The 27,812-nt window shown below is 44.3% G+C and overlaps 1 protein-coding gene across 3 annotated transcripts; it reads left to right on the top strand.

Annotated features, from left to right (window-relative positions):
- The first annotated feature begins 68 nt into the window (after positions 1 to 68).
- mmachc (metabolism of cobalamin associated C) lies at positions 69 to 27,812 on the top strand. 3 transcript variants are annotated; one of them, XM_068037026.1, is made up of 4 exons: positions 69 to 141; positions 18,275 to 18,469; positions 23,405 to 23,557; positions 26,456 to 27,812. In XM_068037026.1, exons 1-4 carry the CDS (start codon positions 70 to 72, stop codon positions 26,741 to 26,743), a joined length of 708 nt encoding a protein of 235 aa, XP_067893127.1. In that variant the 5' UTR covers position 69; the 3' UTR covers positions 26,744 to 27,812. The 3 variants fall into 3 exon arrangements, with proteins under 3 accessions (XP_067893127.1, XP_067893129.1, XP_067893128.1); XM_068037028.1 differs by having other exon boundaries at positions 90 to 165; XM_068037027.1 differs by lacking the exon at positions 69 to 141 and adding an exon at positions 14,613 to 14,691.

Raw genomic sequence — 27,812 nt, 5'->3', positions numbered from 1 at the left:
GTAGTTTACATTCTCTGGTGGCCCCCACCCCCATCCTTAGCGGATGTTACATCACAGCGAGGGGCGGTTATGGCGGTTTCAGTACAGCAGCAGTTGAATGAGTTGCTGAGTCTACTAGGCTTTCAGTGCGATCCGTTCAGGGTAAATACACCTCGAGTAGTTGGTGTAGGTGTCGCCGCATTGCTTCTGAATTAGACTTTAAATGTGGATCGGATGGTCTGTGAGTGTGAGCATGTTTGCATTGTGTGATTCTGTGTGAGCGTGTCTAGACGGAGTGGTCTTCAAGGTGGCAGGGAGGATAGGGCTAATGGATGGAATTCAGAAGGTGGCGGTGGGGTGGGGGTCACAGGAGCTGGAATAATGTTTTCTCCTAACAATCTGCACCCACCAGACTCCCCAGTTTTCTTCCAATCAGCCTTTGTCTAATGTGACTGCATGTGGGGGTAGTGCAGAAGACAAGTTGGAGCTGAGAGCAGTTCGGTGTTCCCAGGGAGAAGGGAGTTTGGTTGGTGAGAAGGCATAGAATAGTGAGGGAAAGCACTAGGTTATAGGGGGAAATGCTGTAAATTTAGGTTGCAGTTGCTGAATAGTAGGATCTCATGTTTTTGTAGAAACTGAAAACACTAGAGCAAAGTTGAGTGTCAAATATTTTAAATAGAGTTGATTACTTTTCAGGGTTTTGTCCTAATATAGGTTTGGTTGTAATTTTTCAAAATCTTAGTTTTTCTGCAAATTTGGGTCTTGATTCCTGTTGATGCTGTTCTGTGGAATTTTTTTTAAATTCGTTCATGGGATGTGGACATTGTTGACTAAGACAACATTTACTGCCCTTGACAAGGTGGTGGTGAGCTGCTTTTTTGAACCTCTGCAGTCCACGTGGTGTAGGTACACCACAGTGCTGTTAGGAAGGGAGTTCCAGGGTTTTGACCCAGTGACAGTGAAGTGAAGGAACTATATTGCCGTTCCAAGTCACGATGGTGTGTGGCTTGGAGGGGAACTTGCAGATGGTGGTGTTCTCATGCACCTGCTGCCCTTGTCCTTCTGGAGGCTGGAGGTCATGGGTTTGGAAGGTGCTCTCTAAGGAGCCTTGGTGCGTTGCTGAAGTGCATCTTGTATATGGCACACACTGCTGCCTCTGTGTGTCAGTGGTAGAGGGAGTGAATGTTTGTGCATGGGGTGCCAATCAAGTGGGCTGCTTTGTTCTGGATGGTGTTGAGCTTCTTGAGTGTTGTTGGAGTTGCACTCATCCAGGCAAGTGGAGAGTATTCCATCACACTCCTGACGTGTGCCTTGTAGATGGTGAACAGGCTTTGAGAGTCAGGAGGTGAGTTACCTGCTGCAGGATTCCTAGCCTCTGATCTGCTCCTGTAGCCTCTCTAGTCCAGTTCAGTTTCTGGTCAATGGTAACTCCCTGGATGTTGATATTGGGGGATTCAGCGATGGTAATGCCATTGAATGTCAAGGTTAGATTCTCTCATGTTTTAGATGGTCATTGCCTGGTGCTTGTGTGGCGCGAATGTTACTTGCCACTTGTCAGCCCAAGCCTGGATATTATCCAGGTCTTGCTGCATTTCTACACGGACTGCTTAAGTATTTGAGGAGTCACGAATGGTGATGAACATTGTGCAATTATCAGCGAACATCTACACCTCTGAACCTATGATTGAAGGAAGGTTGTGGACGAAACAGCTGAAGATGGATGGGCCTAGGACACTACCTTGAGGAACTTCTGCAGTGATGTCCTGGAGCTGAGATGATTGACCCCCAATAACCACAACCATCTTCCGTTGTGCCAGGTATGACTGCAGCCAGCACAGAGTTTTCCCCCGATTCCCATTGGCTCCAGTTTTGCTAGGGTTCCTTGATGCCATAATTGGTCAAATACTGCCTTGATGTCAAGGGCAGTCACTCTCCCCTCACCTCTGGAGTTCTGCTCTTTTGTCCATGTTTGATCCAAGGCTGTAATGAGGTCAGGAGCTGAGTGGCCCTGATGGAACCCAAACTAAGTGTCACTGAGCAGATTATTGCTGAGTAAGTGCTGCTGGATAGCACTGTCAATGACACCTTCCATCACTTTACTGATGAGCGAGAGTAGCCTGATGGGGCAGTAATTGGCCAAATTGGATTTGTCTTTTTGTACTGGACATACCTGGGCAATTTTCCACTTGGCTGAGTAGATGCCAGTGTTGTAGCTGTACTGGAACAGCTTGGCTAAGGGCACGGCAAGTTCTGGAGCACAGGTCTTCAGTACCATTGTCGGAATGTTGTCAGGGCCCATAGTCTTTTCAGTATCCAGTGCTTTCAGTCATTTCTTGATATCATGTGGAGTGAATCGAATTGGCTGAAGACAGGCACCTGTGATGTTGCCAACCTCAGGAGGAAGCCGAGATAGATCATCCAGTTGGCACTTCTGGCTGAAGATTATCTTTTGCACTGATGTGCCGGGTTCTCCATCATTGAGGTGAGGGGTTTTTGTGGTGCCACCTCCTCCAATTAGTTGTTTAATTGTCTACCGCCATTCACGACTAGATGTGGCAGGACTGCAGAGCTTAGACCTGATCCATTGTTTGTGGGATTGCTTAGCTCTGTCCATCACATGCTGCTTGTGCTGTTTGGCATGTAAGTAGTCCTGGGTTGTCGCTTCGCCAGGTTGTCACCTCATTTTGAGGTATGCCTGGTGCTACTCCTGGCATACCATCCTGCACTCTTCATTGAAACTGGATTGAACTCCCGGCTTGATGGTAATGGTAGAGTGGGAAATATGCCGAGCCATGAGGCTACAGATTGTGGTTGAGTACAATTCTGCTGCTGCTGCTGATGGCCCTCAGCGCCTCATGGATGCCCAGTTTTGCGTTGCTAGATCTGTTCAAAATATATCCCATTTAGCAGGGTGGTAGTGCCATACATAGTGCCTGCTCAGCATCATGGGGAAAGTCTTCGCTCAAGTCGTTTTAAACAGACACCAGAAGCTGTCTGAGCGTGTCTACCCTGTGGCACAGTGCGGCTTTCGAGCAGAGAGACCCACCATTGACATGCTGTTCTCCCTTCACCAGCTACAAGAAAAATGCCGCGAACAACAGATGCCCCTCTACGTTGCTTTCATAGATCTCACCAAAGCCTTTGACCTCGTCAGCAGACATGGTCTCTTCAGACCACTAGCAAAGATCGGATGTCCACCAAAGCTACTAAGTATCGTCACCTGATTCCATGACAATATGAAAGGCACAATTCAGCATAGCAGTGCCTCATCAGACCCCTTTCCTATCCTGAGTGATGTGAAACAGGGCTGTGTTCTCGCACCTACACTGTTTGGGATCTTCTTCTCCCTGCTGCTCTCACATGCATTCAAGTCTTCAGAAGAAGGAATTTTCCTCCACACAAGATCAGATGGCAGGTTGTTCAACCTTGTCCGCCTTAGAGCGAAGACCAAAGTACGGAAAGTCCCCATCAGGGAACTCCTCTTTGCTGACAATGCTGCATTAATACCCCATACAGAAGAGTGTCTGCAGAGACTCATCAACAGGATTGCGGCTGCCTGTAACGAATTTGGCTGAACCATCAGCCTCAAGAAAACGAACATCATGGGACAGGATGTCAGAAATGCTTCATCCATCAATATCGCCGACCACGCTCTGGAAGTGGTTCAAGAGTTCACCTACCTCGGCTCAACTATCACCAGTAACCTGTCTCTTGATGCAGAAATCAACAAGCGCATGGGAAAGGCGTCCGCTGCTATGTCCAGCCTGGCCAAGAGGGTGTGGGAAAATGGTGCACTGACACGGAACACAAAAGTCCGAGTATTTCAAGCCTGTGTCCTCAGTACTTTGCTCTGCGGCAGCGAGGCCTAAACAATGTATGTCAGCCAAGAGCGACGTCTGAGCTCATTCCATCTTCGCTGCCTCCGGAGAATCCTGGGTATCAGGTGGCAGGACCGTATCGCCAATGCAGAAATCCCCGAGGCGGCCAACATCCCCAGCATATACACCCTACTGAGCCAGCGGCACTTGAGATGGCTTGGCCATGTGAACCACATGGAAGATGGCAGGATCCCCAAGGACACATTGTACAGCGAGCTCGTCACTGGTATCAGACCCACCGGCCATCCATGTCTCCGCTTTAAAGATGTCTGCAAACGCGACATGAGGTCTTGTGACATTGGCCACAAGTCGTGGGAGTCAGTTGCCAGCGATCGCCAGAGCTGGCGGACAGCCATAAAGGCGGGGCTGAAGAGTGGCGAGTTGAAGAGACTTAGCAGTTGGCAGGAAAAAAGACAGAATTGCAAGGAGAGTGCCAACTGTGTAACAGCCCCAACAACCAATTTTATCTACAGCACCTGTGGAAGAGTCTGTCACTCTAGAATTGGCCTTTATAGCCACTCCAGGCGCTGCTGCACTAACCATTGACCACCTCTAGGCGCTTATCCATTGTCTTTCGTGACAAAGAGGTCAAAGAAGAAGAAGTGCCATACAACTTGATGGAGGGTATCCTCAGTGTGAAGATAGGACTCCACCTCCACAAGGACGGTGGTCACTCCTACCAATACTGTCATGGACAGATGCATCTGCGACAGGCAGATTGTTGAGGACGAGGTCAAGTATGTTTTTTCTTCTTGTTGGTTCCTTCACCACCTACCGCAGAGCCAGTCTAGCAGCTATGTCCTTTAGGACGCGGTCAGCTCGGTTAGTAATAGTGCTACTGAGCCACTCTTGGTGATGGACATTGAAGTCCCCCACCCAGAGTACATTCTGCTCCCTTGCCACCCTCAATGCTTCCTCCAAGTGCTGTTCAACATGGAGGTGTACTGATTCATCAGCTGAGGGGGGGGCGCGGTAGGTGGTAATCAGGAGCTTTCTGTGCCCTTGTTTGACCTGATGCCATGAGACTTCATGGGGTCCGGCGTCGATGTTGAGGACTCCCAAGACAACTCCCTCCCAACTGTATACCACTGTGCCGCCACCTCTGCTGGGTCTGTCCTGCAGTGGGACAGGCCATACCCGGGGATGGTGATGGCGGTGTCTGGGACATTGTTTTTGAGGTATGATTCGGTGAGTATGACTATGTCAGGACTGCGCTTGACCAGTCTGTGGGACATCTCTCCCAACTTTGGCACAAGCCCCCGGATGTTAGTAAGGAGGACTTTGCAGGGTCGACAGGGCTGGGTTTGTCGTCGTGTTTCTGGTGCCTAGGTCGGTGCCGGGTGGTCTGTCCAGTTTCGTTCCTTATTGTCTTTGTAGTGGTTTAATACAATTGAGTGGCTTGCTCAACTATTTCAGAGGGCATTTAAGAGTCAACCACATTTAAGTAAATTAGAACTTAGAGCACTTATGTAGCTCCTTTCACAACCTTGTTACGATCAGGTGAGGAGGGGTCAAAGGGCTCACCTCTTTTTCTCTCTCCTTGTTTGACAGTAGCAGGGTTTATTTCTTTTTAAAAGTGAATGTACTTGTCAACTACATCCTACGATCATAAAAGAACAAATCAGACAGGTTTTCTTGAGTTTTACAAGGAAAGAGGTTAACTTTATTGCACCTAAACTTTAACGTTAACTTTATTGGCAGCGAGGCCTGGACAACGTATGCCAGCCAAGAGCGACGTCTCAATTCATTCCATCTTCGCTGCCTCCGGAGAATACTTGGCATCAGGTGGCAGGACCGTATCTCCAACACAGAAGTCCTCGAGGCGGCCAATATCCCCAGCTTGTACACACTACTGAGTCAGCGGCGCTTGAGATGGCTTGGCCATGTGAGCCGCATGGAAGATGGCAGGATCCCCAAAGACACATTGTACAGCGAGCTCGTCACTGGTATCAGACCCACCGGCCGTCCACGTCTCCGCTTTAAAGACGTCTGCAAACGCGACATGAAATCCTGTGACATTGATCACAAGTCGTGGGAGTCAGTTGCCAGCGTTCGCCAGAGCTGGCGGACAGCCATAAAGACAGGGCTAAAATGTGGCGAGTCGAAGAGACTTAGTAGTTGGCAGGAAAAAAGACAGAGGCGCAAGGGGAGAGCCAACTGTGCAACAACCCCAACAAACAAATTTCTCTGCAGCACCTGTGGAAGAGCCTGTCACTCTAGAATTGGCCTTTATAGCCACTCCAGGCGCTGCTTCACAAACCACTGACCACCTCCAGGCGCGTATCCATTGTCTCTCGAGATAAGGAGGCCCAAAAGAAACCATTCTAAGTAAAATAATAAACTGCGCTCCAACTTTCTCACTCACTCACCCACCCACCCACCCACCTCACTCACCTCACTCACTCACCTCACTCACTCTCTCACACTCCACTCACTCACTCTCACACATAGGTTAGAGAGTAGGGAAGGATAGATTGGTCGGATTAGATTCTGGAGCAATATAAAGGGGTATACAGTCTGTGGAGTTTGATGACTTGGTTGTCTTCCGGATGAACTCAGTGGCCCTGAGGCTTCCAGCTTGTAGAGATGGCCAGCAGTTTTAGGGTTTTCCTGAACAGCGATGTAGATGGTTTCCTTCACAGGGTCTCTGCAGCAATGATAGACTTACGTGGTCACAGCCCGCAGGCAGGGATCGAAACTTGCCAGGTGGACTGGGGAGAGAGAGAGACCCTGCTTGGGTCTCTTCTGATCAGTGTCCAGTTGTTTGCTGCAGAGAGAGAAAAGGCAGCCTGAAACACAGATAGTGGACCCGTCACATGATGGCTCAATGTATATTTCCTCTTGCAACTTAATTAATTCATGTCTACAGCTTCCCTTCTCTCCATCAGGGTCCCATTCTTCAAGTGATTACCTTTGAGTGGTCCGTCTCCAACACTTTAATGTCCCAAGACTGCCTTTAATGTCTTGTTAATTGAGATTGGCCGTGAGGCACTCCAAACTTCTCAAGTCATTGTTTTGGAAGGGACTGGCTAGACATCCCGAATCTCAATGCAGTGGAATGGCAGGGATTTTGATGCAAATTTCAGTGGACATTTTAGCTTCTGGCAGTCACCTTTTTCTGTTCCTTTTTTAAAAATTTAATTCAGGTTTCCAGCCGATGGATTTAAAAAAATCATCATTCGGCATAGCAGGTGTTCGTGACACCTCCATACCACATGGAATGAATTTTTTTAATTCTTTCATGAGATGTGGGTTTCACTGTCAAGTTGCCCATCCTAATTGCCCTTGACAACTGAGTAGCTTGCTAGGCCATTTCAGAGAGCAGTTAAGAGTCAACCACGTTGCTGTGGGTCTGGAGTCACGTGGGCCAGGTAAGGACAGCAAATTTCCTCCCTGTAGACATAAGTGAACCAGATGGATTTTTGCGACAATCGATGGTAGTTTCATTGCACCGTTACTGTGACTATCTTTCAGTTCCACATTTTTCTAATTAGCTAATTGAATTTAAATTCCTCTGGCTGCGATGGTGGGATTTGAACCTGTGTCCCCAGTATATTCGCCTGGGCTTCTGGATTACTAGTTCAGTGACCACACGACGCCACCGTCTCCCCTAAATGTGACGACAGGAGCATTTCAATATAAGGTTGTAAATTTTAAAAAATGTATGCACACATTCATCCTCAAACACTCACTTCTCAACCTTACACAGCCATAGCTATGCTCTGTTTTGGTTTTCATCTGGGATGATACTGTGTTGAGTTAGACTCTGGATAAAGCATCGGCTATCACATTGTTTTTACGTGCAATGTGGGTAATTTTTAAGTAGAAGTGTTGCAAAAGCAGGTTCCTTCGAAATAGCCTTGCATTCTGGATTTTGAAATGATATAGGATTGTGGTCAGTATAGACTATGGTCTCCCTATATCCATTTTGGACATAAACCTCAAAGTGCTTGAGAGCCAGCAACAGTTCCAGAGCTTCCTTTTCTACAGTGGAGTATCTCTTTTGGCATCGGTTTAATTTTTTGAAGAACTCCCCAAATGGTGTCTCAATGCCTGACTTATCATCTTGGAGCAGGACAGCACCCTACCCCTAGGTGACTTGCATGAACTGCCATTTTAAATGGTTTATTAAAGTTTGGAGCTGCCAGCACTTGTTCGTTGGTTATCAGCCTCTCGAATGACCACACTACCTTTGCTCTTTTCTGTAGTAAGTCTGCCAGTGGGGCTACAATAGTGCTGAAGTTTGGGACAAACTTGCGGTAAAACCCACACATCCTCAAAAATTGCATTATTTCCCATTTGGTCGTGGGGGTAGGAAAATCCATCAGCATCTGTGCTTTCGCTGCTTTGGACACCACTCAACGTGACCCACAACATGCCCTAGGTAGGTTACTTGAGCTTTAACAAACTAACTGTTTGCGAGATTTACCACTAAGTCAGCTGACAGTAACCTTCGGAAGAGGGCTTCTAACTGGTCTAGGTGGTCCCCCCAGGTGTCACTTGTTACGACCGAGGAGGGAGGAGTGCACTATTTATTCTAGTCCCACTTCTGCACAGGTCACAACATATATTTAAATTTTCCCAGTTACCGATACGGTCAATCATATATTCTATTTTCCCCAGAATAAAACAGTCTAACCAGGTTTCTTTAATGAACAACAACATTATCAGTTTTTAATAAAACAAATCTTAACCAGTAATGAGGTAAAGCAGAAACACACAGATTTAAATTTTAAAGTCCCCTTTTTACCTTAGCCCCTCACACTCATACACACACATACATACATACATACCGGAAAAATAAAAGGGATTTTGGTTCAGAGCTCTGTTACAGACAACAAAAACCCACTTGGGCTGAATAATTGCTCATTCCTGAAGAAAACAGCAGATGAGATTTGTTGTGTTCCAAAACTGGCATACAGTTTAACTTCCAAGTACATGTAGATGGGTCACTGAGATCTTTTGGAACAGTTCTTTTCAGGCAGTGTTGAGAACCAATCTAGCAGGCTTTTCCTGAAAGACAGGAGATGAGATGAATTGAGACAGTGGACTTCTCAGGGTCTTTTAGAGAGGTGCTGGAAAGCGAGCTGGGTTGTGGTCTTCTCTCCTTCCTTGACACTTCAGCAGCAGGCTAACTTTATTTCATTCCAGAAGGTAAAACACACTGCCACTGTAACCAAAAACTTGCGAGTTTTCTGCCGTCTCAAGTGCGCGCTGGTGCTTGCTGACTTGTCCTATTAAGGGACGCGCAACTGACTTCTCTGCCCACATCTTCCCCTGTTACTAGGATTTCTGTTCTATTTTTAACTTGAGTCATGTGACAATCAGTAAACATTGTTGCCAAATTAGTTGGAAAAAAAAAACTGGCCCAACATTTATTCAGTTTGACTGAATTTCTCAAAAAATATTTTAACAAAAAAACAATCACTTCCATAATAGAATAGGACACCAATATATACTCACTATCATGGATATGGCTACTCGGTTCCCAGAGGACATTCCCTTGAAAACAATTTCTGCTAGGTTAATGGTAGAGAAGTTAACCCAGTTCTTCACTAGATATGGATTACTGATTGAAATTCAGTCTAAGATTTTTCAGTCCACTAACAGATCTTCCAGTTACACTACACAGTTGGGTAGGCCAGCCACTACATGGTTCATCAGCCTTTGGAGAGTGCCTGGGGCATTTCTTAATCCAAAGGGCATCACTCGGCACTGTAATAAGCCATCGGGGTGACAGAAACCGAGATCTCTTTAGCTCGGAGTGTTAAGGACACCTGCCAGTATCCTTTAGCAAGTCTATCTTCGTTATGTAGGTGGCATTTCCTACTCTATCAATACAGTCTTCCAGGTGGAGAATTGAGTAGGAGTCAGCTCTGGTCACTGCATTAACCTTCCTGTAATCGATGCAGAGCATTGTTGAGCCATTGGGCTTGGGCACGAGCACAACTGGGGAACTGCAGCTGCTTTGACTGGGCTCAATCAGCTTGTGTTCCAGCATGCATTGAATTTCCTCCTGAACCTGGGTCAGTTTCCTGGGACCTAGGCCATAAGAGTTTTGTTTTATGGGAGGGGTCTCCCCTACATCCACATCATGTAGGGTTAGGGTTGTGCACCCTGGTTTGTCCCTGCAGATCTCTTTAAATGCTGTGAGCAGCCCTGTTAGGGCTCCTCACTGTTCTTCATTTAAATAGGAGAGTACGGTGTCTAATTTCCCTAACATTTCGGTGTTAGCTAACCGGATAGTAGGGGGTTTGATTTGGGAATCCTGCAGGCCTTTCTCCAACTCATTCTCACTGACCCTTTTGTCCTTTTCCCTCCTGACTGCTTGACAGACCTGTGCTTGTTTGTCCCCTTCCCACCTGTGATACCATTTTAACGTATTGATGCGGCACAATCTTTGCTTTTTCCTACAGTTTGGGATGTCAATTAAATAATTCACCCTGCCAATTCTCTTTACCACTGTATAAGGACCACTGAACTGGACTTTCAGTGGTACACCCTGAATTGGGAGTAGTACTAACACGTGGTCTCTGGGCCAAAATGTTCTGACCTTGGCATGTTTATCTGTCTGCCTTTTCATAGCTGTCTAGGAGGTTTTTAGGTGCTCCTGAGCCACTGCACAGGCTCTCGTGAGCCGCTCCCAGTACATGGAGATGTAGTCTAACATGGAAGACTCATCCCTGTGTCCCTAAGACCTCCTTGATTAGTTTAAGAGGACCTCTCACCTCGTCCATAAACTAATTCAAAGGCACTAAAGCTAGTGGACTCGTTTGGTGAATCCCTGGTGGCAAACGAGAAATCTCAACCCTTTGTCCCAGTCATAGTGGTACTCATAGCAGTATACCCTAATCATTGTCTTTAGGGTCTGGTGGTACCGTTCCAAAGCCCCTTGTGACTGTGGGTGGTAGGCTGAGGACTTTAGCTGGGTTATGCCCAGATTACTCATGACCTTTTGAAAGATCCCCAGACATGAAATTCATGCCCTGATCTGAATGGATCTCAGCAGGCAGCCCATATCGGGTAAAGCGTTGGGTTAGCCCTTTCACCACTACCTTGGCTGAGATAGTTCTTTGGGGAAATGGCCTCTGAGAGTCAGGTAGCCACATCCATGATGGTGAGAAGTTACTGGGAGCCCTCTTTTGTTTTCAGTGGGGGCCCCACACAGTCCACCAGCCCTCTGCTGAAGAGTTCCCCAAAAGCCAGTATGGCAATTGGGGATGCAGGTTTTATTGCAGGTTGGGGCTTCCCTTAACCTGGCACGTTTTACAGAACTCCACCACATCTTTGTGGAGTTGTTGCCAGTCAAAATGCTGTCTTATGCAGGCTTGGGTTTTTCGGATACCGACATGTCTAGCCATTGGAAGTTCATGGGCTATTCTCAATATTTCCTTATGCTATCTCAGCGGCACCACTATCTGGTGGACCACTCTTCGTCCGTAGTCTGTGAGGAGGTCTCCACTTCCTTATCAGCACCTCATTCTTTAAATGGTAGCATTCTGGGACTCCCTGTGCTTCAGTTGCAGTTTGTGCTAACTTGTTGAACACTGGGTCGGCTTGCTGAACCTCAACCAAGGAAGTCCTGTTTAACACATCCTTTGGGTCCTCTATCTTCCTGAAGAAGGTTTCCGATAAGCAGACATCAACGTCATCCGTCTGCAGGGTCTGTTCAGCCTCCTGTAATGGAGCTTGTTTGGCCATGGACCGGGTCACCACACAGTCGTGAAAAATGCCAGGGACCTTCTCCTGTAACTGTTCTGTCTCCCTGACCTCTTTCTAAAACCACTGGGAAGCTACCATCTTCACCGCTGCCAGATCATTACCCAGGAGCAGGTCGACCCTGTCCACAGGTAAGCTAGGGACAATCCCCACAGTTACCGATCCTGAAACAAGGTCACACTCCAGGTACACCCGAGATAAAGGTATGGGCATATACCTTTCCCGATACCATTTGCTAGTACTCTAGCATTCAATGCACTCTCTGGGGGAAAAGTCATGCCTTTTCCCAGCAGAAGGGATTGGGTGGCTACTGTATCCCTAAGTATGATTATGGCCTTACTTGACTCACCCGAGGGGTATGGGCGTCAATTTTCCTCTGGACACTAAATCCTGGTAACTCTCAGGGATTTGAAGTTCTCCCATCTTTGTAGCAGTTTGTTTACTGGGTCTTATTGCTGCAGTTAAAGCCGCAGCCTGGTCTGCTCTGCTTTGCAGCAGGGCCCTTTTTCCTGCACTGGTCTGGTGGACACTGAATAATCCTATGGGTTTTCCCTGTAACTTCCAGAAGTCGGCTTGTAGGTGACCTGCCTTGTTACAATGGAAACACACAGGCTTTTGGGCGTCACTGCTGTTCTCAGCACCTTCTTTTTTGGCTTGAGGAGGGCCCCCTGTGTTTCCAGCTTTCCCTTCTTGTTCATGGCTGTTCAGGCTCCTATCACCCTCCCATCTTCTATCCTTTTTGGGTTTTGGGAGTTGAGCAGGGAAGGGTTTCTCTTGGGGAAAGGGCTTGTGGACAAACGTTTATTCATCAGCCAGGAATGCTGCCTGCTTGGTTCTTGGAACCTTTTGTTCATCCACGTGGGTTTTAATGGAAAGGGAAGTGAATTTTGAATTCCTTGAGAAGGATCACCTCTCTGAGGTTTTCATATGTGGGCCCTATCTTAATTCATATCCATTGGTCAAAAGCGAGTTGCTAAATCTTTTGAACTCGATGTTTGTTTGTTTGTTCTGCTTTCGGAAGGTTCGGAATTTTTGGCAGTACACCTCCTGTACCAGCTCATGTGCGCTCAGGATAGCATTTTTGGTCATCTCATATTCTGATGAACTCTCATCAGGCAATAGTGAATAAACCTCATGGGCTTTTCCTGTTAGTTTGCTTTGCAATTAGTTCCAGCTGTCCACTGGCCACTTCAACTGTTTTGTAAGCTTTCTAAAAGAGATGAAAAATGCTTCCACATCCCCCTCATTGAACTTTGGTATCAGTTTAGAGAACTTCAAGAGCTCAGCACTCAGTCCTGAGCTAGGGGTAGTTCCCTCACTAGCAGTGCCTTCACTTGGTACATTGGGTCTTCCCCTATTTAGCTCAAGCTGCCTTAACACTCTTTCCTCCTCCTCCTTCTGGAAAGCTCTTTCTTTTTCCCTTTCCTGAAATTCTCTTTCTTTGAATTCTAGCTCTGGTCTCCGCTGTTCCAGCTGTATCTTGGCCAATGTTACTCTGTCTATTTCAGTTTCTAAGCCTGTCTCTGGTTCTTCAGTTTCAATTTCAATATGGTTGGCCACAAGTTTTAGGATTTCGGGTTTCCTAGCTTTTGGATGGAGAGTAATCTCTAAATGCTTAGCTATGCTCGTTAACTCTTCAGATAGGCTTTTAAACTGTCCCAAATTACTTCACTTTGTTTTAGGAAGCTACTAGTCTGGAGTGTGGACACTTTATACTCTAGCACTGAAAACCACAAGAAAACATGTGTTACGACCAGGTGAGAAAGGGGTCTAGGGTTCCCTCTCAGCCTTCACCTGGTCTTACCGTACTAGGGTTTAATTTTAAACACATCATGTTTTTATCTCCCCCTTGGTGAATCCTTGTTCACTGCTTTCCAATTATAAGGCAAAGAAACCAGCACAAACAGGTTTTCTTAGGTTTAAAGAAGAAAAGTTGAAATTTGTTAAACTTAAAACTCTAATTTGGTTAACGCTAGCATGGATATGTGATACACACATTCAGACAGAGACAGAAAAGAACAGAAGAAATAAAGTGGAAAAGTTTGAGGCAATATCTGAAGATGGTTTTGGTTACTGTTCTTCGAGCTTGCTGTAAAATCCTTGATTGTAGGTAGGTCTTGCTTTTCGTTGGGGCCCGGTATTCTTCTTAAACCTTGTTCAATGTAGGAGACTTGTCTCTTGAAATTCATGTGTCCTCAGTGGTTCCAGAGGCTTGTGTTATGACCAGGTGAGAAAGAGGTCTAGGGTTCCCTTTCAGTCTTCACCTGATCTTACTGTAACAGGGTTTAATTTTAAACACACCATGTTTTTATCTCCCCCTTGGTGAATCCTTGTTCACTGCTTTCCAATTATAAGGCAAAGAAACCAGCACAAACAGGTTTTCTTAGGTTTAAAGAAGAAAAGTTGAAATTTGTTAAACTTAAACTCTAATTTGGTTAACGTCTATGGATACCCACCGTGCCCCATGCATACATGCAAGTAGAAACAGAAAAGAGCAGAAGAAAAAGGCTTTAGGCAATATCTGAAGAGTTGTTACGGTTCTTCGAGCTCACTGTAGAGTCCTTGATTGTAGGTAGATCTTGCTTTACCTTGGAGCCCAGTATTCTTCTTAAACCTTGTTCGCTGTAGGAGACTTTTCTCTCTTGGGGTTCATGTGGATTCAGAGATTTGTGAGAACGAGATGGGAGCAGACAAGAGAGAGATCTCTGTCCAGGAGCAACCAGCTTTCTACATGCTCTCAGTTCAAACTGTATAATTCAAAAGCCCCCAGGCTGCCAAGCAGGTTAGTCATGTGACTAACTGGACTGATCACATCTTGGCTCTGTATTGTATCATCTTAGCAGGGAATGGAAAGTGCTTCCCTACCTTCAATGTCTGCTGGTATGTAAGTGTTTTTTTCCAGCCAAGGTCGGGCAATCCTTGTAACAGGACTTCTCTTCTTCCCAGCAACAATTTGAAATTTAATGTCCATGTGGAAAAATTAATATGCCTCCATGACACTTGTGAGAAAGAGATGGGAGCAGACAGGAGAGGTCTTCTCACTCCAGGAGCAGACATTCTTTCTGAGTTCAAAAACTGTCTCTGCACAATTCAAAACTCCCAAATTGGCCAGCAGGTTAGTCACGTGACCAACTGGTTTAACCACTTCTGTGTTTGTGGATTCTCTTGTCCTAGCAGACCTTGGAATGTCTCTTCTTACGTACAATACCTGGTGATCAAATTCCATTTTGGGTTAAGTCGATAAGGGAAGTAATCTCTCTTGTCTCCATTAGTACGCAAATGTCCTCCATCCAAGTGTCTGGCAGCCCTTGTAACAGGCCTTCTCTTCTTCCCAGCAACAGTTTGAAATTTAATGTCCATACAGCGAAATCTATTTGCCTCATTCTTGGCAGGTGGGGGCCCAGCATGACACATGTATTGAAGTTATTACATTTTTGCGAGGAATCAATTTGGTTTTCCGCCTCCAATTTCTTGTTCATCTTCAGGTTGATCATGGACAAGAACTCCCACATTTCTGTTACATCTCCCTCTCCTTGTTTGACCACAACAGGGTTTATTTCTTTTCAAAAGTGAATGTACTTGCCAATTCAGTGAGTGTTTCACTATTTGCTTGCTATTCTCATAAGGGAACCAATCGGACAGGTTTTCTTGAGTTTAGCAATAGAAGAGGTTAGCTTTATTGTACCTAAACCAATATAAGTAAAATAATAAACTTCGCTCCAACTTACACACATACACACAGGTACGAGGATTTTTTTTAGTATTAAGACTTCGGAGTCTATGTTTTTCAAAACTGGAAAAGGATTTCAGTGGACATTGAGACATCTGGAAATAGCTGAGCTCTATGGATGTTTTGAAAGGAAGTTAAATAAAAGCTGAACTGTTAAACAAGGACTGGAATGCAGGTAATTTCAAGGAAACCAGCAGGGGTTGACCTCAGAGTTACCTTCTGTTATGACAAGAAACAAATTTATAACTGGGCATGTTGTGGAAGTGAGCAGAAAGGCATGGCACTATGCTTGATGGGAAATATAGCCAAGTTAGGAATAGTAGTTTTGCTGAGCTCTGATGAAATGATTTAAAGCTTGAGAAATTGCAATGAAATAGTTAAAAGTAAAGGCTGAGAGTGTGAGATCGTATAAACTTACAGGCACTGGTAATTGCAAGGACATTTGTTCATTTATGACTTGATTGTGTGACTCCTTGTGGTTTGGAACAAATGGATTCCTGTGAGACATGCTGGCCATCCCTGTGTGAGTGATGATAAGGAATGAAAGGCCACACTATCACTGTATACTGTTGCTGCTTGGTGTTACTTCATGATGTGACTTGATAGAGATTACAGGATCCCAGGATTTATGACAATTGTGGGAAGCAAAAGCAGTATCTGTGGGAATCAAAATCAGTATCTTGTTTCTAACCCCTCTTCCTTTGCTAATTGTCTTAATGTCTGTTTTCTTTTAATCTTGCTGATGCAAAACAATATTATGTTAGTAACAAGTATGTATTGAGAATGGAGTGTATTGTAACCTCAGTAACAGATGTACTGCATGTCACCACGTGGGTGAAGTCGAATTGTACCGCACTGATTGGTTAAACAAGGAGGTGTAGCATGAATCTTAATGTATAAACAGTAGTACCTGTATCACAAACTTCACTTACTCTGGGGGGGGACCCGACAGACTCTGATGGAGTCAGTGCCGCTGTTCTCAGAGTAAGTCCGCTGGCGACTGCGCAAATAAAGTAATTGATTTTACCTACACATCCGACTCGGTATATTTACTGAACCAGACTGAAGGCAAAAAGAACTCAGATTTACATTTGACTTGTTTATGGATGGTTTTGGTTTCATTTTGGAACATTAAAAAGCCGGTGACAAAAGCAGGCACTTGAAATTTGATTTTTGACCTGCTTGGAGATCCGAAGAAGATCCAGAAAAAGTATTACCTCTCTTTAAAGAATCTCTGCATCAAGTGCGCTTCCTGTTGCCTCCTAAATTTAAGAAATCCTGAATATTGGAAGAAACCTTTTACTGCTATATTGCTGCTGTGAGACCTAAGAAGAGCCCTGTTGCAGCACACGTAATGGAAGACCTTATGTGAAGTCTTCTACTGTTGAAGTTCGTTGAACGCCTTCCTATCACAGACTGTTCATCAACCTGGCCTGGAAAGACTTCAAGTGGCATTCAACTATTTGACTTGGGACACCTCGCCAATCCAAAGAACTTCCTTCCAGATCATGAAAGTCTACGTTTTTTAAAATTATTACTTTCATTCCTATGAAACAGCTGTAAACCAAAATTCTTTTTTTTCCTGGTTAACTGGTTTTTGGATGTATGTGGGTATGCATGCGGGCTAGGGAAAATAAGGGGCTTTAATATCTCAATTCGTATATAGATTTACTTCATTATTGGTTAAGATTTGGTTTTATAATAAATAGTTAATTTTTGTTGTTGATTTATTAAACCTGGTTGGTGTGCTTCATTCTGGGGACAAACAGTGTACCTAACTGGCTGTTTCCGTAAGTGGGAAAATTTATTGATATGCTGTGACCTGTGGAGAAGTGGGACTGAATTAACAGTGCACTCTTCCCGCCTTGGTCGTAACAACACGCATAGGTTACAGAGTTGGGAAGGATAGATTGGTCGGATTAGAGTCTGGAGCAATAAAAAGGGGTATATAGTCTCTGGGGTTTGATGCCTTCCGGCTGAATTCGGTGGTCCTGAGGCTTCCAGCTTGTAGTGGTGGCCAGCAGTTTCGGGGTTTTCTGGAGAACAGCGATGCAAATGGTTTCCTTCATGGGGTCTCTGTCTGCAGCAATGATAGACTTGGGTCGTCACAGCCAGCAGGCAGATTTCGAAACTTGCCAGGTGGACTGTAGGGGGAGAGAGAGAGGGGGGGACCCCACTTGGGCATCTTCTGATCAGGGACCAGTTGCTTGTCTGCTGCAGAGAGAGAAAGGCCAGCCTAAAACACACAGATGATGGCCCTATCACATAATGGCTCAATGTCTGTTTCCTCTTGAAACTTAATTAGTTCATGTTTAGGACTTCACTCCATCAGGGTCCCATTGTTCAAGTGATTACCTTTGAGTGGTGCATCTCCGCCAGTTTAATGTCCCAAGATTGCCTTTAATGTTTTGTTAATAGAGACTGGCCAGGTGATACACTCCAAACTTCTCAAGTCATTGTTCTGGAGCGGACTGGCCAGATATCCCGACTCCCTGTCAATGCAGTGAAATGCAAGGGATTTTGTTGCAAATTTTGGTGGCCATTTTAGCTGCTAGCAGTCACCTTTTTTCAGTTCCTTTTTTCTTTTTAAACATTTAATTCAGGTTTCCAGCCGATGGATTAAAAAATCATTTGGCATAGCAGGCGTTCGTGACAACCTCTGGATGTCACAGCCAATGAAGTACTTTTGAAGTGCCGCCACTTTTGTACCATAGGAAATGTGCCAGGTTGTGATGAGATGCTCTTTATTAAAATTAAGTTAGTATGTGAGTGAATCTGGTGGGAGAAATGTAAATGCTGATCAGCTGCTAGTGTGACAGAAGTGTGATATGACAGACAACAAAATGTGCACCTGATTTACTGTTTTTCATTTTAAAAATATATTGTGCTTATCAGTACTGCTTTCTTTAGTCCTGCTTGTTCTTGTTGGTTTTCTTATGACTCTGCTTTCTGTTTTTTTTTTGCACAGATTGGTTGGTATAATGCTGTTGTACAGCCCTCCTTCCATCTTCAGTATCCAGATGACACTTTGGCCTTTGTTGTCCTCAGCACACCTCAGATGTTTGAAAAAGCCTTCAAACCTTTCATTGCAGCCAAGCAATTATCCACTATTCGGGACCCTATTGATGAGTGTTGTGTTCATTATTTTTCACTTGTCAAGAAAGTAAAGAAATATGTTTTAATATTTTTAAAACTTTGAACAAACTGGAGTATTAGACAGTATTAGGAGTGATAACCCTAATTGTTGATAATTAAGTGATTTTCACTTCAGGACCATGTCAAGAATTTACTGTGGCAAAAATTTTATTCCAGCTTTTTAAATTTAGTGCTGATATTTCTTTTTTAAAGTCTTTGTCTTTTTGCTGAATATTATGCATTGATCCCTGAAGCAGAGATTCATATGTGTGTAGTGCCAGCATGGTGGGGAAGAAAAATGATTGTACTACACCAAAGGAGATATTAAAGGTGACCTGGACAGTCAGATAGATCAGTTTTCTGGAGGTTCTCATGACCAGAAATTTCCTCCAACTAAGTATTGGAAAGATTTGAAGCCATTGTCTTTGGTCCCCACCACAAACTCGGTTCCAACTTCATCTCTCTACCCAGCAACTGTCTGAGGCTTAACCAGACTGTTTGCAACCTTGGTGTTATATTTGACCCCAAGATGAGCTTCTTGACCACATCCATGCCATCACTAAGACCCTCTATTTCCACCTCCGTAACATTGCCCAACTCCGCCTCAGCTCAACTGCTCCTTAAACCCTCCATGCCTTTGGTACTTTTCGACTTGACTATTCCAATGCACTCATGGTCAGCCTTCCAAGTTCTCCTCCGTAAACTTCAGCTCATCCAAAACTCTGCCACCCATGGCCTGACTTGCACCAAGTTCCCTGACCTACATTGGCTCCCAGTTAGGTTTGATTTTAAAAATTCTCAACTGTGGATCTCACTCCTCCATATCTCTACAACCTCTTGAGATATTTGCACTCTAATTCTGACTGCTTGAACAACCCCAATTATAATCGCTCCATTGAAAACTTCCACCTGTCAAGGCCTTCCCTAAACCTCCATGTCTCTTTCTCTCCCACCTTTAAGATGCTTCTTAAAACCTACCTCCTTGACCAAGCTTTTGATTATCTGCCCTAATATCTCTTTATGTGTCAGTATTAAATTTAGTTTGTTAACACCACCTGCAGGTTCCCCTCCAAGCCACATGCCATCCTGACTTGGAACTATATTGCCATTTCTTCACTGTTGCTGGGTCAAAGTCCTGGAGATCCCTTCCTAACAACACTGTTGGCGTACCTACACCTCAAAGACTGCAGCGATTCAAGAAGGCAGCTCACCACAACCTTCTCGAGGGCAGTTAGGGATGGACAATAAATGCTGGCCTAGCCAGGACACCCACATCCCATGAACAAATAAAAAAAACACTCCTGAAGTGCCTGGGAATGTTTCACTACATGAAATATAAGTTGTTATTGGTATTCTTAAAGGGGAAGGTAATTTTAGAAAATGGGGACATTGATGGGCAAGAGGGAGGGGGATGAACAAAACGTTTAAGACAGAGGAATAGTGCTTGGTGAGGAGGGGTTGGATTGTAGTGCTGGAGAGGTTACCGAGATCAACAGGAACAATCCCATTGAGGATCGCAATTATAAATCTGCGGCAGGAGAGGGGTGCAGGAACCAATCGAGATTATTCAGAACTGGATTGATTTATAGTCAGGACCTTGTGCTGAATAGAATATGAACATCAGAGCTTTGGATGAGCTGAAGTTTTTTGGTGTATGGGAAGTCAGCCAGGAGAGGAAAAAGTTCAAAGGTGACGGGCGTTGATTGAGTTTTCTGTGGCAGAAGGGTGGAGGTGGAAGTAAAGGCTGGCTCGAGTCTGCAAATGAAACCTGACCCAGGCCCGGCAGAACCACATCCAACACTGCCCGAGTCCTTTCATTTTTTCCCACGCCCGACCCAACCCAACCGAGCTTCTGTTTTTCCCGTTTTAATCTTGTGCAGATAAGTAACAAAAATTGTAACTGGACTTGAAAGGTTGTTTAAAAAGTGCATTAAGATCGGAGCCGCGTACTGGAGATGGTGATAGAGTGTGTCCGACCCGACCCGACCCAACCCAACCCAAGCCTGAACGCCGGACCCTCAAGATCAACCCCACCCGACCCAAACCCGACACATGTTGTCGGGTCCCATCGAGTCCGGGTCGGGTAGCCATGCTTTAGGTGAAAGTAGGTGATCTTTATGATGGAGAGGAGGTTGGCATTTCAAATAGAATGCCAAGGGTGAAAATAGTCTGGGTCATTTGGAGATAGTGGGATAGAAATTCACCTTGGCTGTTATGCTAAACAGACGGTATTGCATCAGTCTCCTATTATATGCCCACTTCCAAAGAGCTGAATATTTGCCAGCATGTATAAAGGGCAGATGTGATAGCACCCACTATGTGTCCTCATCCAAGTTGAATTTCATTCCCACTTGCCATGGAGGGCGATGGAGTCAATGGTGAGGATATAAGGTTTGCAGAGGGGCCAAAGATAATGGTTTCAGTCTTGCCAACATTTAGCTGAAGGAAATAGTAGTTCATCAAAGACTAGAAGTGGGACAAGAAGACTGACAGTACCAAAGTAGTAGAGGGGTTGGAAAGCTAAAGCTGAGTATTGTCGCTTGCATATCGCAGCTAACCCCATATCTGCAGATGATGCTGAAGAAGAGAGGCTTTGGATCAGTGGCATATTCCGAAGATGCCAGTGTGGGTTGGGAAAATAAGAGCCATTGGTAACGTCTGGCTGTGATCACATAAGTAACAGTGGAACGAAGGGCTGTTCAATTGAGCTGAACAATGGAAGACAGTTGTTGAAGGCCGATAGTGTGGGCCACTGTGTCAAAGGTAGCAGAGACGTTAATGAGGGTTAATGCAACATGATAATTGTCACACACAATGTTATTCATGATTGGTTAGTGCTGCTTTGTTGCTTTGGGAGGGGCAGAAACCTAATCGGAAACAGTTCTAGTAGATAAGGGCATGAATTTTGGAGGTGGCAACATATTCATGGACTTTGAAGAGGAATGGGAGGTTGGAGATGAGAAGGCAGTTTTCAGGACAAAGGGTGGGTTTTGAAGTAAAAAGGACATTGCTTGAGGAGGAGGGACCACTTACAATATCAGCTAGCATGAATGACCAGATAGGAAAATTGGGTGGTCCATATTTTATTGGGAATGGGATTGTGGGGGAAGGAGTTGGAGTTTTGTTGACAACTTGAGCTCAGAGAGGACATGGGGAGTTAGAAACCAAACTAGAGAGATAAGTACTGGGGTGAGTGGTGGTTTGGTTTTGTCCGCAAGGGAGGAAAGTAGCATAGCCAGCTATGATTAGGTCAAGCTTAATTGGTAGAGTGCTATTTAAATCTCATTTATTATTTAGGCTCCAGAAGCTGGCTGAGCGTGTCTACCCTGAGGCACAGTGAGGCTTTCGAGCAGAGAGATCCACCATTGACATGCTGTTAACCCTTCGCCAGCTATAGGAGAAATGCCGCAAACAACAGATGCCCCTCTACGTTGCTTTCATTGATCTCACCAAAGCCTTTGACCTCGTCAGCAGACGTGGTCTCTTCAGACTACTAGCAAAGATTGAATGTCCACCAAAGCTACTAAGTATCATCACCTCATTCCATGACAATATGAAAGGCACAATTCAGCATAGCAGTGCCTCATCAGACCCCTTTCCTATCCTGAGTGGCATGAAACAGGGCTGTGTTCTCGCACCTACACTGTTTGGGATCTTCTTCTCCCTGCTGCTCTCACATGCATTCAAGTCTTCAGAAGAAGGAATTTTCCTCCACACAAGATCAGATGGCAGGTTGTTCAGCCTTGCCCGTCTTAGAGCAAAGACCAAAGTATGGAAAGTCCCCATCAGGGAACTCCTCTTTGTTGACGATGCTGCATTAAGGTCCCACACTGAAGAGTGTCTGCAGAGACTCATTGACAGGATTGCAGCTTCCTGCAATGAATTTGGCCTAACCATCAGCCTCAAGAAAACGAACATCATGGGACAGGATGTCAGAAATGCTCCATCCATCAATATCGGTGACCACACTCTGGAAGTGGTTCAAGAGTTCGCCTACCTAGGCTCAACTATCACCAGTAACCTGTCTCTCGATGCAGAAATCAACAAGCGCATGGGAAAGGCTTTCACTGCTTTGTCCAGACTGGCCAAGAGAGTGTGGGAAAATGGCGCACTGACACGGAACACAAAAGTCCGAGTGTATCAAGCCTGTGTCCTCAGTACCTTGCTCTACGGCAGCGAGGCCTGGACAACGTATGTCAGCCAAGAGCGACGTCTCAATACATTCCATCCTCGCTGCCTCCGGAGAATCCTTGGCATCAGGTGGCAGGACTGTATCTCCAACACAGATGTCCTCGAGGCGGCCAACATCCCCAGCATATACACCCTACTGAGCCAGCGGCGCTTGAGATGGCTTGGCCATGTGAGCCGCATGGAAGATGGCAGGATCCCCAAGGACACATTGTATAGCGAGCTCGTTGCTGGTATCAGACCCACCTGCCGTCCATGTCTCCGCTTTAAAGATGTCTGCAAACACGACATGAAGTCCTGTGACATTGATCACAAGTCGTGGGAGTCAGTTGCCAGTGATCGCCAGATCTGGCGGACAGCCATAAAGGCGGGGCTGAAGTGTGGCGAGTCGAAGAGACTTAGCAATTGGCAGGAAAAAAGACAGAAGCGCAAGGGGAGAGCCAATTGTGTAACAGTCCCGACAAACAATTTTATCTGCAGCACCTGTGAAAGAGTCTGTCACTCTAGAATTGGCCTTTATAGCCACTCCAGGTGCTGCTTCACAAATCACTGACCACCTCCAGGCGCTTACCCATTGTCTCTCAAGACAAGGAGGCCAAGGAAGAAGTTTATTTAGGGCGTTGAGTATTTATTTAATCAGTTAAAGTGAGAATGTTGTGAATCATTAAATAACGTTTTCTTTTTAAAATGTTATCTGTATTGTTATGGTTGCCAGATATTTGGCCTCTTATAACTTGTACATTAAGAGAACAATAACTTTTTTTTCTTGCTGTAGACTTTCTCTGATCAGAGGATTGAAGGTATACATGACTTTGAGATGCTTCCTAATCGAAGGCCTAAGATTCTCGCACAGACAGCTGCACATGTGGCTGGAGCAGCCTATTATTACCAGATGAAGGATGTGCAGCAAAACCCCTGGGGAGAAAAAGTAAGAATGAGACCAGTTGCCTTCTGTGAGGAGAGGAGGAACACTTGTGCTTTGCTACATTTTGGATTGTCCATTTTAAATGTCTCTGACAAGATAATAACTTAGCAGTCTTGTGAATTGCAGCTGCAAACTGCATTTGGCCATTTACTGGCTTAGCAAATTAACGTTTCAACATGTAGCACTTCAGGTTTATTATAGAGAATTATTTTGAATGCATTGGTATCTTTTGGTGTTGATTAGGACTTGTCATTCACTGCCTGATCTGGCTGGTTGACTTTAGAAAGGCTGCACCTCCCTACAGCCAAATTCTCATCCAATGCCAGGATTATCATGAACAGATAAAGCCAATTCAGATTCTTCTTGATGACAAACTGCCTCCTTTAATTCTCCTCTCTGCTGTCTGCCTACCACCCCTACCCCCCAACCCCCATCCTTATGTACAATGTCATGTGAGGAGCACAAGGATTTTTTCATCTCAAAGTTAAAGATGTCCACATGGCAGCCTCAACTGCTGACTCCTTCTCCCCTGCCTCAGCCCCTTTCTCTTCCTTGTTTCCGATTTATTTCTGCACTAGCACCTGTCTCCACCCTATAGCATTATATTATTTTTGTTTTCCCAATGTTTAGGAAAATCACCTGATTACTAGTTCTAACTTTGAGCAGAGATAACAACCACAGACAATGATATTAAGATTACTAAGCAGTTGAGTCGATGGCAAATGACAAGCCACAGTTCTAACAATGCTCACAGATGAAATACAGTTTAGAAAAAAGATTGACCAAACCATTTTGTTCTGGTGGAAGAAGCCCTGGAGTGTGTGTAGATGGGATTCTTCCTAGTCTTCTGCCTTTCCTTGATGATTGACTCTCCTCTCCTGAGAATAGATCAGTTCATTCTGCTTTTCGTACAGTTTTGAGTTAACATAAATGATACTGAATGAGGCGATTTTGTTTCTCTCAGCCTTGTGGCTTCTGACTACCATAAAAAGCTTTCTTCTGTCACCTCGCTGATAGAAGTCTGTTTCAGTTTCCTGGGTTTCTCATCAGTAGACACAGGTCTGTGGAATATAGTTATTTGCACCAAAACGCCTGTTCAACGGCCTACAGACTTTTTTTTTTATTTAGCCAACAAGTCCAAAGAGTCACTATTCTAGAAATAAGGCATACTAACATTTTCCAAAAATCTTGAACCTTACAACCCCCTACTTCAACTTACCCTGTGTCACTGAAACCCTCATTCATTTCTCTGTAACTTACACTTTGTAACGCTCACTTCACTGACCTTCCAATTTCCACCTTACATGAACTGCACCTCATTCAAAACTTTGTCCACCACATCCTGATCCCTATTTTCTTGTAGCCTGTCCTCATCCATTAGTTCCCCAGTAAATCAAATTCAAAATTCTTGTAATTCTGAATTCCTCTGGGATGAGATCCATCCCTACCTCAGCAACCTTCTGTAGCCCTACTAGCATCCTCTTTTCTGACTTTGGATGCACTTGCATCCCATCTATCTGTTACACCCTCACTCAGGAAGTGTTTTACTGTCTTGGTTCCCCACTGTGAATCATGCCACTTAAACCCTTCTGTCTTTCTATATATGTAAATTAATGTTTCATTAGGGATGGGCAATAAATGCTGGCTGAGCCAGCGACGCCCACATTCCGTGAGCAAAAAAAAATTAATGGGAACATGGATTTAAAAATTTTCTCTCAGAACCTTGAGGTTCCTTGCAACTCATGAAGACAAAAAGTGTGGACAACCCATATCTGGTGTGATGTTTGTAATGTTTGTGCAATTGTAATTATGAAAGCAAGCTTTTGGGACATAGCATTACTTCAGGGTTTCAGGCATTTTCACTTTTTGTTCTTCATTATCTAGTTTTAATTAAATCAGATAATGTTTTGTGGAACGTATGGAGAAAGTACAAATTTTCCTGAAGATTTTCTCAAACTGCAGTTACTTTAAACAAAATAGAATAAAAACCTTAGCATTTATAGGTTTGATGAATTGTATAATATTTTTTGGATGACACTTTAAGCTGCATACCTGTCTTCTGTATGAGCTAGACATAAAATATTCAATGCTGCTACTTGAAGAAGAGGTCTTTTCCTGGTGATTCGGCCAACATTTGTCCCTCAAATAACTTCACTATAGAAAATTGGTCATTTATCTCACTATTTCTAAGACCTTATTGTGCACAAATTGGCTACTATGTTGCCCTACGTTACAGAAGTAGCACTTCAAAAGGTACATTATGAAATACAATGGGACAACATGAGGTCAAATAAACAATATAAATTCAAGTTCTTTATCAGGACAAAGTAACTTACAAAAATGGCACCACTGGCAACTCAGCAGGTCAGTGAATGGGTTAATCAGAGCAGCTGCAAGCATCACATCCTAACTATTTTTCACCAGCCAGAAATCATTTCAGATGTGAGGTGTTCAGGTAACCCAGCTTGTAGCCCCATTCAAAATGTTTCTTTCGAAATAATGACACCATCTAGCTGTGATGTATTCTTTTTGAAATTGCTAAATAAGTTGTCTAAAAGGAATTGACTGGTATGGATTTTAACTTATGATCCCTTGCATACTAAGTTGCCAATCTCAGCCAAAGGAATGAGCAGAAGCTAGGTGCTGCCCTGCAGGGGAGAAAAATTATTGGAACATCCTAGGCTGCTTTTGTGCAACTTCTAGCAGACAGTTAGTTGTTGGAGGCTTAGGACCTGTTAGCTGCCAACTCTGCCAAGGATGTTACTTGGTACTGCCATTGAACACGGTCTGAGAGTAGGTCGTCTGTCCATGATCTTAGCTGAAGAGACCAAAACAGGTAAAAGGCAGAAATCAATAAATGCCTTGCATATAACAACAAAATTAAAAATAATTTCCTTACAGAAACTGTATGGAGTGTGCATTCATCCGCGTTATGGAGGCTGGTTTGCAATACGAGGAGTCCTGATTTTCCTAGATGTCCATGTCCCATCCCTTGAGCAGAAGCTGCCTGTAGGCTGTGTTTCAACAGATGAAAAAAAGATCCAGTTACTTGAAAGGTTTAATTTTCACTGGCGAGACTGGACCTACAGAGATATCATTGATGTAGAGGAGAGGTACTCTGAAGAACAAAAACAATACTTTGCTACACCTCCTGCTGAAAGATTAAACCTACTTGGACTGAAAAATTGAGGAAATCAACAAAGCACAACACATGGAGCTCTTTAATCTGTCCACTGACAGGAAACCTAGATTACATAATTTGGTGAGGGGGTGGTGGAGGGGAAAGCTATATAGAGACTACTCACTATTTAGGTGCTAAATAAATAAGTTATGGGGAAAAAGAGGTTTTTCTATTTGTGTGTGGGATAAATTATTTATTCAGTTCATTTTTATGCCATAATGTATGGTTTTAAAATATTTTATGAAAAGAACTCTGGTTCTCTACATTGGCTTTATTTTTTATGTGATTATGTTATTAATTTTTTATATAGTTGTATATTTAATGAATTGGAAAAACAAAATTATGCGCCGTTTGATTATGCTTAATCCAGTAACATAAAAATAATGTAAAAGGTGATATTTTGAGATTTTCAGAAAGCTTGTTAACAGTTTATATTCTGGTCTTGCAGTTCAAGGTTGTTTGGTCAAAATAGGGCGGCGCAGTGGTTAGCACCGCAGCCTCACAGCTCCAGCAACTCGTGTTCAATTCTGGGTACTGCCTGTGCGGAGTTTGCAAGTTCTCCCTGTGACCGTGTGGGTTTTCGCCGGGTGCTCCAGTTTGACTCGCAGGTTGGTAGGTAAATTGACCATTGTAAATTGCCCCTAGTATAGGTAGGTGGTAGGGGAATTGTGGGGATGTGGTAGGAATATGGGATTAATGTAGGATTAGTATAAATGGATGGTTGATGGCCGGCACAGACTCGGTGGGCCGAAGGGCCTGTTGCAGTGCTGTATCAATAAATAAAAAAATAAATAAAATCATTTGGAAGCAAATAAGTGCAGAATAAGTCGCAATTTGGAAACAAGCCATGCAGCCCAACCTGTCCATGTCAGCTTTTACTTTCCATGTGTGAAAATAGTTCTAATCATGTTTACCCACCCTGCTCTCCTATCCTTTCAACCCTTTTTCCTTCATCTGCTATCCAATTTAATCTTGAATATTGACATAGATGCTGCTTCAACTACTGATTCGGGAAGTGTTGCAACACCACTCAGGTATATGCAAATACTTTGTGGAAAAACTATTATGTAAACCAAT

Source organism: Heterodontus francisci, chromosome 8 (assembly GCF_036365525.1).
Source record: "Heterodontus francisci isolate sHetFra1 chromosome 8, sHetFra1.hap1, whole genome shotgun sequence".
NCBI lineage: Eukaryota > Metazoa > Chordata > Chondrichthyes > Heterodontiformes > Heterodontidae > Heterodontus > Heterodontus francisci.
This window is presented reverse-complemented; position numbering and strand designations above follow the sequence as displayed.